The sequence below is a fragment of the Andrena cerasifolii genome, chromosome 3 (assembly GCF_050908995.1).
Source record: "Andrena cerasifolii isolate SP2316 chromosome 3, iyAndCera1_principal, whole genome shotgun sequence".
Lineage (NCBI taxonomy): Eukaryota > Metazoa > Arthropoda > Insecta > Hymenoptera > Andrenidae > Andrena > Andrena cerasifolii.
In genome coordinates, this window is record NC_135120.1 from 6,734,934 (window position 1) to 6,746,558 (window position 11,625).

General features: G+C 41.4%; 1 protein-coding gene across 1 annotated transcript; it reads left to right on the plus strand.

Annotated features, from left to right (window-relative positions):
- The first annotated feature begins 4,382 nt into the window (after positions 1 to 4,382).
- On the plus strand, positions 4,383 to 7,674 carry LOC143366798 (uncharacterized). The gene is made up of 7 exons (XM_076808151.1): positions 4,383 to 4,783; positions 6,065 to 6,329; positions 6,401 to 6,520; positions 6,716 to 6,806; positions 6,898 to 7,031; positions 7,117 to 7,249; positions 7,316 to 7,674. Exons 1-7 carry the CDS (start codon positions 4,645 to 4,647, stop codon positions 7,361 to 7,363), a joined length of 930 nt encoding a protein of 309 aa, XP_076664266.1. The 5' UTR covers positions 4,383 to 4,644; the 3' UTR covers positions 7,364 to 7,674.
- The last annotated feature ends 3,951 nt before the right edge of the window (positions 7,675 to 11,625 follow it).

The following is an 11,625-nucleotide window of genomic DNA, read 5'->3' on the forward strand; positions in this document are numbered from 1 at the left end:
GTAAATTTTCGAGATTCTTTACTTTAAGAGAGGATATCATTAAAGTCCCAAAAAGTCCCAGATTCTACCAAATTGAAATATTTTCAGCATATCTTCCTCTACGTAATCACGTAAGAATCATTTCCAACTTCGTCCAACTTTTCAAATTATTACAGTTTAAAGCCGTGCAGAAATTATAGAACACGGATTACATCCAATTGGACAACTCTCTGAAGAGGCACAGGAAACACGTCACAAAGATTTTTAAAATATTTAGAAATAGGAATACGAGAAAAACGTCAAGAAAATCAACGAATGAAGATATATGTCACAAACTTCTGTTAACATCCGAACCATATATGTATATCAGCAATCCGAATAAAATCATGTATAAAAAGAAAAAAAAATCTAGATCCTGAAGCTGAAGAATTAATATGTAAATAACAGGAAAGATAAATGGTATTCGACAAATGCATGAATTGTCACTAAATTTTTCGACCTGCACCTCTTTGTTTTCCCGACTACTTTCCTTATATCTTGGAAACGAAAAGTTTTCTCAACATGCGACTTAAACCACTGAAAAGAGTATTAAATAAAGTACTAATTAAACAGCTATTAATTTTTTTTTATAACAATTAACTTAAAAAAATTGAAAAAAGAATAAATAAATAAATGTAAAAATTATTAAGTTATAGATGATTAGAACGGGACGATTTTTTCCTATTTTTTGGCGCAAATTTCGTTTCGATAATTTACATAGGTTAAAAGCTACAGACAAATGTCACCAAATTCTTAATTCCAGACCACTGTGCGCCAGTAAGACCGTCCCCGGTCCTTGCTATTCCAGAGGGTTTTCTTCCAGTGAAAATCAGTAATTTTGCAAGCGCAATATCTTAAAAACCAGTGGAAATAAAGTGTATACATTAAAGCTTATTGAATTTGTCTTGGAACGCACTATCAACTCAGGTCTTCAAAAAAAATAGTTCCATTTGAAAAACCGAACTTGACCATTGTATCTTTTAAAATAATAATCAAAAAAAAAAATCGTTTCCGCTAATAAATTAGCCCCCTCGAACCATTCAATTACATATTTTTTTAAATGTTTTATCTCCACTACTTTAGGAGATATCCAGCTGTCCAGTCTTCCCGCGGACACCCTGTATACTTACGCTACACGCCTACGAGCCCGCACCTACACTGCAGTTCTCCTCACTGATTCTACCCTTTGTAACAGTGTACCGCTGGTTGCTCGCCGCTTGGCGCTGAAAAAGGCTGCCTTTGCAGCCCTGAGCTATTGCATTGGACTTTTCGCTTGAGACGTCGATGATCCACAGGTGCCGATCGAAAAGAGAAATTTTTATAAGTATGACTATGGTTGAAAAATTAGACACCGAGTAAGTATTGGGATTAAAGCTAACTTTTAGAAAACACATTGCACTTTGTCACTGTTCCAAATTCACCTACCGATACATTGGCAAAGATAAACTGAAGTTATTAGTTGAATTATTCGTGTAGCTGCTCACGTGCGTTCTTAAAACGTTGTTCATGCACAGGAACGAGTATCGCATGTTATTGACCACTTATTAATCTTCTCAGCCATTGCTAACGTGAGATGTGGACCGTAGGATTGAGTCAGTTTAAATGTGCCTCAACGCTGCTGCACTCTCCTTCATGGTAATAGCGACTAAGCTTTCCGTGGCCTGAGGAAGAAGACGTTTTCCGCTCAGTGACGTTTTTACTATGGAAACCCCGACAATCGTGGTAACTTCACCCCCACCCCTTCAGCAGGAAAATTTCTCAGCGTAGCATTCAGAGCATAATTTAAAAGATTCCTCTTTCGATTGCCCACTTATGCTGTCGCGGAGTAGATTGCACTCAATACTGTTGAACGAGGACCGAACACAGACAGCATTCAATGATTACTACTCACATGTGTAGTAGATCAATATATTCCCCCTTTATCATCAAAACATTTTTCTGGCCAGAGAACGTTGTTTGATTGCATAAGTATAACAGCATAATGCCTGTTCAACGAGTCACAGTTCTAAACAAGGACGACACGTGACGGCGTTCTCACAAAACAGAGGCGGCAATAGCAAATAGCTAATAGCTGTAACTGCTGCTCCTCTCGCGTGCATATTTTATTTACAAGCTGGTAACTGGGCTCGTTGAATAGGACGACATCATGGACTATTACGCCAGTAAGAAAATAGATCTTCGTGTGACGTTGAAATTCTTTGACCGGTGTAATCGCAGCACGAATAATAGCTACGGAATACGAAATGACTCAAGGCGATCAATAGACATTTCCATTTTTCACTTTTGCCGCTTTCGTGCATGTCTACTGCATCTCCCCAGTTATTCCAGTTTCGCCATGAAGAAGGAAGAGGTGGACAAACGATACTTGAGCAGTAACAAAGTGCTTTGTCGGCTCGCAGGTGTATGGCCGTATCAGACAAAGATAAGCAGAAAAGTCGCACGGACACTTGTCTACAGTATTGCTCTGTCGGCCATCTACACCATGGTAAAAATGTTTCACAAACAGTTCTGGGTCCATTCTACGTCAACTCGATCACTTCTTTCCCTCGATGTCTGGGATTTTGTTCAAACTTGAATATGTTGTAGTCCTCGTGAAATTAAGGGCAGTTTAATTCACCATTTTGTCGATTTCGAGTTTGTTTAAAAAATACAGGGCCTTGAATTTTGCGATTTTTGCCTATTTTCGTGAAAGTGGGTTGTACTTATGAATTTTTATCTGGGAAACTATTTGTCGGATTTAGTTGATTCTTACGACATTTTAATGTAGAAGGATCGGCCTTGCTGAGTAAATTTTTTTCAGATCGAAGAATTAATTTTGCAACATTGAAAATTACAAATAAATTTTTATTTTGTAAATTCGGGTTCGAGGTCGCGATTTTAAAAATCCGAAAAAAATACTACCATATTCCTGCAAGTGTTTTCTACAAAATAAGCCGATCCCCAAGGTGGTGCGGCTCCTATTAACGTCGCAGTGAAGTGGTAAATACGACGGTTCGCGCCGAATCAGGTAAGCGGACCCGGCGTCGCGCACACGCTCCGCTATTAAGGTCTGCGCACACATATCCGTTCCGTCTCCGTTCCGTCTCCTTAAGGTCTGCGCACACATATCCGTTCCGTATCAGTTCGGTGGACGTACAAGGTATCGGTTGCTCGTTTTGGAATGGAGCAGCGCACACTTGTCAGTTCCGTGAAATTCGATGGTCTCTCCGTATCCGTCAGGATCCGTGTTAAAAAAAATCGTTTGCGTGCTTTACCATGGAGCAGCGCATACTTGTCCGTGTCAGGGCTGTCAGCAGATGTCAGTGTTGAACCCCTATCCGTTCGGTGAAACTAAAATTCGGTTGCCAACGATATTTGGGCAATTGGACTGAAGGAGTCCGGAGATCACGGAAAGGTCGACCGTTTTTTATGACCGTGAAAAGTTCTCGGGTCGAAGCTCTCGCACCACGCGCTTCAGGGGTCCTAGACCCTAGAGTCATAAAGACAAGGACAGCAATAGGCCACTCAGTAATGAAAATGGTAATTTCTATAATTAATATTAGATCTCCATAGAAATACCGCCAATGGACTGCCGGAGTTTTTGCAATGAAAATTATGCCAAACATGATATAATTCTGATCATTATTAATGATTGTAATGAAAAGATTGATTTTTTTCAAAAGGACGAAACACGCCACCTACTTAGTAAACTAATCCTTCTAGCTTCTAAAAAAAAATCACGTCGTTTGGACCAATTTTCATGTTGTTATTCTGTTTTAAAGGGTGTCCGAGACTACCACACAAGCTGAAGTGTCACAGGGGCAAGGGACACCGGGTCCGCTTACCTGATTCGGCGCGAACCGTCGTATTTACCACTTCACTGCGACGTTAATAGGAACCGCACCACCTTGGGGATGGGCTTATTTTGTTGAAAACACTTGAAGAAATATGGTAGTATTTTTTTCGGATTTTTAAATCGCGACCTCGAACCCGAATTTACAAAATAAAAATTTATTTGTAATTTTCAATGTTGCAAAATTAATTATTGTGATCTCAAAAAAATTATTCAGGAAGGCCGATCCTTTTACATTAAAATGCCGTAAGAATAAACTAAATCTGACAAATAGTTTCCCAGATAAAAATTCATAAGTACAACCCACTTTCACGAAAATAGGCAAAAATCACAAAATTCAAGGACCTGTATTTTTTAAACAAACTCGAAATCGACAAAATGGTGAATTAAACCCCCCACTAATTTCACGAGGACTACAACATATTCAGGTTTGAACAAAATCCGAGACATCGAGGGAAAAAAGTAATCGAGTTGGTCGGGAATGACTCTTCTGTCTTTAAAACCATCTTACTTTCACATTCGTTATTCCTGATCTTAATTGACTGATTTACTATCCAGCGTAAAAATACTGTATGTGTTATCGAACCTGTTCAAACTCTTAATTTACCAGTTGCCGTGCTATCGTCATTTACAGATTTTGAGGGTCATAGTATTTTTCAGTCCGGATATCCTAATAGAGCAATGCCCCTTCCTTGTTGCAGCGAGCGGAATCATATTAAAGCTCGTTAATTACACTATGAACTATGACAAGGTGAGGAGATATTTGTCCACTGTACTCGTTTCTTCGCTGGTAGATGAAATTAACGGCATTACAGTTGGAGGGCCTTGTTAATGGCATGTATAGTGATTGGGATACAAATAGGCCACCAGCCGAGACCGAAATTATGGACGTTTATGGAAAAAGAGGAGTGTTATTTACAGTTGCCTATATGGGTATGTAAGATAAGTTACTCTCATTTTTGTGGGACGTCGCGGGAATGCTATTCGAAACAGATCTAGTTACATGTGACAGTTACAACTTCTTGCTAGAATTACTTTCGGTGGTTAAAAATTTGAGTGGCGCCGGCGTGTTTCTAGGTAGAGCAATTGGCATACTGTACAATGTACCTAGGGGAGACCGGGGCAAAGTGGGATGAAAAATGTTTGAAGTCGAATAAATTTTTTCCCTTTCAATAAAGATGTATGAAAATAGATATATGGGGTAAAGTGAGCTACTCTCTGGGGTAAAGTGAACAGAAATAAAATACGTGTTTTAATAGAGGATATAATTATAAAATCAACTTTATTAGAACTGTTAAACTATTTAAACTATTTTTTTAAAAATATATTTCATTAATACAAGCTTAATGTTAATAATTTGTACTTTGTATTTTCTTGTGAAAATGTGTTTTGAAAGGAACTTTGTTTACATGAACAGTCTGACATATTATAAATAAAACAAATACATGCATAATTTTTAATAAAATACGTACTTATAATATCTAAATAAATTTTTCAACAAAAACATATAGTTTTCTATCTAAATTTTTTTTCAAATGGGCTTCAATAATTTTTGGCAGACAGGTTTCACATAAAAATAACAGGTTAGGTTATTGCGCACATCACTCGCGCATCTTTTCTTTGCAGCTCAGTTTACCCCGGTTTGCCCCGAAGGTGTACTCAGTGGAAAATTAATTATTTAATAATGTTAGGATTAATGTTTTCTCAAACGCGTGTACATGTATGTTTATAAGCTTGTTATAAACACGCAGAAAAAAATGGAGTTAAAATAACACATTTAAGACTCATTTATCCAAAAAGCTAAATTAAAAAAAAACAATTGGAAGTCTAAAACTTTATTTTTAATTTTTTAAATGAATTTTCATTTTTCGATACCTGAATGTGCATAATTATCATTGTGGTATTACACACATTTATTACGTCACCAAAATTTGTAAATATATTCTATTGTTGAAGAATAAATTAAGGAAGCTCATTTTACCCCGGGGTTCACTTTGCCCCGGTCTCTCCTACGTGGTCTCGACGTATTTTCACGTTTCGATTTTCTGGGAAAGTTTGCTTGGTACGCTTTGTACAAGACTTTCCCGCAGAAGTGATCATTCGGAAAGGCCTGGCCGACTCAATGAAGCATTTTTCAGAACTTTGCACCGTTCAAAGCGTTAATAAGCATTCTGTCTCCCACTGAGATATGTCCTTTTTCTATTTCTTTCCTAGTGACCGCCCTGTTCGGCACGATCGTATTTATAATAATGCCTACTGCGGCCGGTATCGTGGAGTACTTCGCTCGGACCGAAAACGGAACGGTGTATAGATATTACATTTACCCGGCATATTATCCCTTCGACGAAGACAGATACTACATATATTTCTGGACGCACATGACGGTGGGAATATGTGTGGTTTCCATAGTGTACACCGCCTGTGACACATTATACATGTACGGCGTGCAGCATGCGTGCGGATTGTTGGCAGTTGCTGGGTAAGTCGTTCGTAGCAATCGATTTTCAATCAGAATTCAGGAGAAATAGTTGCCAGTTGGAGTGCTCGTAGATACCGTTTCAAGATTGCGGTCGAGAATTACGCTTACAACGAAAAGGAATCGGTTAAGACGATGGACCTAGCGTACAAGAAAGTATGCTCCTCGATTCGCGGGCACAAACGCGCTCTGAGGTCGGTGAAACTGTTTTGCAAATCTCTCGGTAGATAATCTTTTCGAATGTTTAAGCAGATGAAAGTTATTTGTTGAGTGCGCATACTGTATAATTACAGGGTAAAAATAAACTTGGTCACATGTATCAATCAGTCGCCGCCTAATTGTATGCTTTCATGTTTCCTTTCGCGTCTCATCCACCTTTAACAATGCAGATTTATCCAGGATATCCATGAACTCCACTCGACTTATCTCGCAATTATAGTCGTGCTAGTGATCACAGCGTTCAGTATCACGCTAGTAAAGGTAAAGTGTTGATTCGTAGGAATGCATATTGTATAGTATTACCCACATGAAATTTTCTGCAATGGCCGTACAACGGATTGTTTGATGTCAGATGTCACTAACGGAGGCGGGTTTTGAGTTCTACAAATACTTAGGATTTCTAGTGGTTCAGCTGATTCACCTGTTCTTCCTGACCAGTCAGGGGCAGTTCGTACAAAATGCCTACGATGAACTTTACAACGAAATGTTAGTATTGAATTCAGTAGTGAACCTACGTGAGCGGAACTTTCAATCTGTCGGGGTTGCGTGACCGTTCTGACCCTGTTTGCAGGTACGGGGGACAGTGGTACAACAGTTCGTGCAAGACGCAAATGCTGTACCTACTGGCATTAAGGGGAAGCCTAACTGCTCCCGTTTTGTCGGCCGGCGGTCTTCTGCCGCTAACCCTGGAAACCTTTGCAGAGGTAATTTGTTAACTGCTAGGAAGCGACGTTAATCTGATAGATGACATACTTATATTTTACTCTCAGGTGTTGAAAGCGTCCGTCTCGTACTTTACGGTATTGAAGTCCCAGTAATCGGCGGAGCATTTGAAATTAGACGACAATACGGGATGCATCTTGTAAACACATCAAGCGGATACGTTTTAAAGTCATACATGACTCATGTTATATTTGATTAAGATAATTAATTGCATTGTACTGAATGTACAAGAATGTTAGTAAAGAGAGTAAGAGAAGTAATATCATCCTGTGGCTGCGAGAAGAACTGTATCTACGCGAGCTTCGAATTAATTATTAACGGTACGCGTTGCATATTACGAGATCGATGGGAAATTTGACAATATATACAACTTGCATGGGACAGCAATGGGATTCTTACGCGAATTAAGGAGCTCGCGGGAAATGAAGTGCACTTAATTTTAGACAACCAATTTAAATGCCCATTTGGCAATAATCAGCAAATTGCGGTAAGGTACATTTAGTCGATTTGAATATCCCGCTCGAATAGACAACCAATTTAAATGCCAAGGTCAAGTATGGACGTCAAAGGTTCCGCCCGGAGTGACGCCTTTTATTATATCCCCTCTTTGTCCTTAGAACGAGATTCGGTTCCCGACCCGGAGCCCGACCTCCATGATGTTTACCAGAGCCGCGCGGAAGGGGAGTCCGAAAGCCAACAATAACACGGGCGTGCAACGGATAAGGAAAACTGTAGTAGTGCGCGATGCAGGCTCATAGGTAATAACCCTCTAGTGCATACGGCTGCCTTAAGGCGGGCACCTGTTTAATCCAGGGGTTGGGAATTCTCATTTGCCAGCCCTAAAAGTAGTGACACAGCGCACATATTGGTCTAAGAAACATGTCAATCTGACGTTTCGATTTGACAGAAATCTAGTTTGAAGTGCATTTTTGAGTTACACACGCTGCGAAAATTATTATTATTATTATTATTATTTCCTCTAGATTGAAAACAGACATCGGATTCGGTATTTTGATCTCCAAATTAAAGTAGTCTAATTTTTCCAACTGAATTCAAAATCTTTGCACTAGAGGGTTAAGGCGGCCACACACGCTCCAGCCGGCTTGTCAGTTTGGCCTGCGCAGGCCGGACGACGTGCAGTTACTGCTGCGTGTCGTCCCCAAAGAGGACGGTAGCCTGCGGCCTTGCGGCGATTACAGGGATCCGAAGGGATCTGGGTTTTCTTGAAGACCGACTTGGTGCGAGCGGAGGAAACGCGCTTTGCCAGGCGCTGCACTTTTGGCTCACCCGGCACCCGGCACCCCGATATGCGAGGTCGTCGACGCGTCCTCTTCGGCGATGGGCGCAGGGTTGCAGCAGCTCGTGAACGGCGCTTGGCAACCCTTAGGGTTTTATACTCAAGTTTTGTCCGCGGCGCAGCGCAAATATAGCGCTTACGACCGGGAGCTGCTTGCGATCTACAGCGCGGTTAAGCGTTTCAGACACGCAGTCGAGGGCAGGGACTTTACAACTTAAAAGAGTGCATTTTCCTGAACACGGCGTTGCTATTTATTGCGACATAACGGGGGACGTGGTGAGACCATACGTGCCCGCAGTTTTGAGACGTTGCGAGTTCGATTCTTTTCACGGGCTTCGCAAAAGCTGATAACGGACTGTTTCGTTTGGCCGTCCGTAAACAAGGACAGTCGCGAATGTACGCGCCTTTGTATCCCATGCCAGCGGTGTAAAGTCGCGCGTCATGTAAAATCAACCGTGGGGAACTTCGCGACTTCAGCTGGCCGATTCGAGCCTTTAAACGTAGACCAGCGAAGCTCCGATGGGCGGTTCGAGGGCCCGAGCATCCATAGCGTTTTCTACGAGCCGCTTGGAAGGGGTGCTCGAAGCCAATGAAGCAGCGGGCATGCAACGGATGGGGAAAACTCTAGTAGCGTGCGTGTAGATCTACTAGGTACCGTACTACTAGACCCGTAGGGCCTACTAGAGTTTTCCCCATCCGTTGCATGCCCGCTGCTTCATTGGCTTCGAGCACCCCTTCCACGCGGCTCGTAGAAAACGCTATGGATGCTCGGGCCCTCGGACCGCCCATCGGGGCTTCGCTGACATAGACATAATTACCATGCTATACTGCCAGGGATTTAGGTATTGCCTAACGTTTATAGATAGGTTTTCCCGTTGGCCAGAGGCAACTCCCATTGCGGACATGGTAGCATCGACGGTGTCTTCCACCGTTATGTCCACGTGGATATCGCGTTTCGGCGTGCCTTTACGGATAACCACCGATCAAGGGCGCCAGTTCGAGTCCGAACTGTTCGGGCAGTTGTGCAAGCAGTTGGGTACTAAGCACATTCGCACGACTGCTTACCACCCGCAAGCGAACAGCATATGGTGAAGCGTTTACACCGGCAATTGAAAGCCGCGATTAAATGTCACGGCGGTGACAACTGGTTGGAGATTCTCCCTGTCGTATTCCTGGGTATCCGTATGGCGTTCAAGGAGGATTTAAAGGTCACCGGGGCCGAATTAATATACGGTGCCGAAATTCGCCTACCCGGTGAGTTTTTCATTTCCAAAAGCCTCGAACCAAGTTCCGAGTTTATAAAGAATTATAAGCGGCAAATGGAAGGCATTCAATCATGCCCCGTCACGCGACACGGTTCTGGAAAGACGTTCGTGTTTAAGGGGGTAGACACGTCATGTGACCTGGCCGATTTGGCAGGTCGGTATTACAGCAGGTTTGTTTTCTGGACAGAAATGGTAATACCAATAGATACGCGGCTGCCTGGTGCACGAGAGAGGGAGCTGTTTGCAATTTCCGTATTCTATTCTGAATAAGAAAATAAATCAACAGTTGACTCCCGATTTTGTTTGTAATTCTTTACGGTTCTATCTCCTAAGTTAAATAGTCCTTAGTTAATATTTAATGTGCAGACAGGTTTAAAATAAATAAAACAAATTAAAATAACAGATGTGACTTATTCTAATTTCACTCAGCAAATGCCTATATTGTAAAATAAGAAAACGTTTTTGTTTAAAGCGTAAAGTTTAAATTACAACACAATCGGCTAGTGAAATCCAGGGCTCAGTGTAAAGGAATTTGAGCAGAAACAAAAAAAAATTCGACATTGTATCATGTTTGCTCTCATTATAATCAGGAAAATGTTGTCAATATTTGAAAAAAAATGTTTATGCATAAAAAAACTAAAAGTAAGAAAGTTAAGCCGTTATTGTTATTGAGAAATTGTTGTGTATCTGCCGGGTTGACAGCAACATTATGCAGAACCACTCATTTAGCGGAGAGGAACACCCACAGGAGCTAACCTAACAAATTTCGTTTTCTGGGGACATCCCCTCATCTATTTTTTCTCTTCACTTATAATTCTTTACTGCCAACGTAGAATATTGTAGCATAAGCACATTTCAAGTAATCAAAATATACAATGAATTTTCTACGTTTGCACGACCAGCAGGCTTTCCGTTAAAATTTTTACAAGTAAATACAACGCAACAGCTTAGGATTTATTTTCTTATTCAGAATAGAATACGGAAATTGCAAACAGCTCCCTCTCTCGTGCACCAGGCAGCCGCGCATCTATTGGTATTACCATTTCTGTCCAGAAAAAAACTGCTGTAATACCGACCTGCCAAATCGGCCAGGTCACGTGACGTGTCTACCCCCTTAATGAGTAAAACAGATGTGTTACAATTTACCCCACATGGTGTTACTTTTTACTCCGGACTGGGGACATTGTAACATAGGTTCAGATTTGTTTGAGATGAAGATAGATGTCTGAATGTCCAAGATTTTGACACGTACTTACACTCAATGAGTTCACCACATATGTAAGTAGTAAGTCACGCAAATGATTTCCTGATCGAGGAAAACACTTTCGAGAAAAAACTGTGAAAACTTTGTTACAATCTGTCCCTGTCTCCCCTACATCGGGCGTAGGACGACGTTTCTAATCGTCACGTAACAGAGCAGCAATGAACAGACATAGTTAATCATTGTTAGATGCAAGCCATATAAAGCCGGGTCCACATTTGTTACCGCACCGCGTTCCGTTACCGCGACCTGTTACCTATCTTACCGGCCGTGGTAACAAGTGTACACAATGTCGAACGATTCCGAGACATTCGTCGGAACGGTTGAACCAAGTGATGAGTCACAGTATACAGTAACAGAACTTCGTTAGATAGGTAACAGGTCGCGGTAACAGAGCGGGGCGCGGTAACAAATGTGGGCCCGGCATAAGGCGTTGTTGTGTCTAGTAATCTCTAAACTCTAAGTGGTATAACGCCTCCAGCTCTGATTGGTTACGTCGCTGAGCTGGAGATTCTAAGTAATGCATAAAGAAGT

Coding starts and splice junctions, on each gene's coding strand:
- LOC143366798 (XM_076808151.1), top strand. CDS start 4,645: ATGAAATTAACGGCATTACAGTTGGAGGGCCTTGTTAATGGCATGTAT. Junction 6,807..6,897: donor TCAGTATCACGCTAGTAAAG/GTAAAGTGTTGA, acceptor GTTTGATGTCAG/ATGTCACTAACGGAGGCGGG. Junction 7,032..7,116: donor GATGAACTTTACAACGAAAT/GTTAGTATTGAA, acceptor CCCTGTTTGCAG/GTACGGGGGACAGTGGTACA.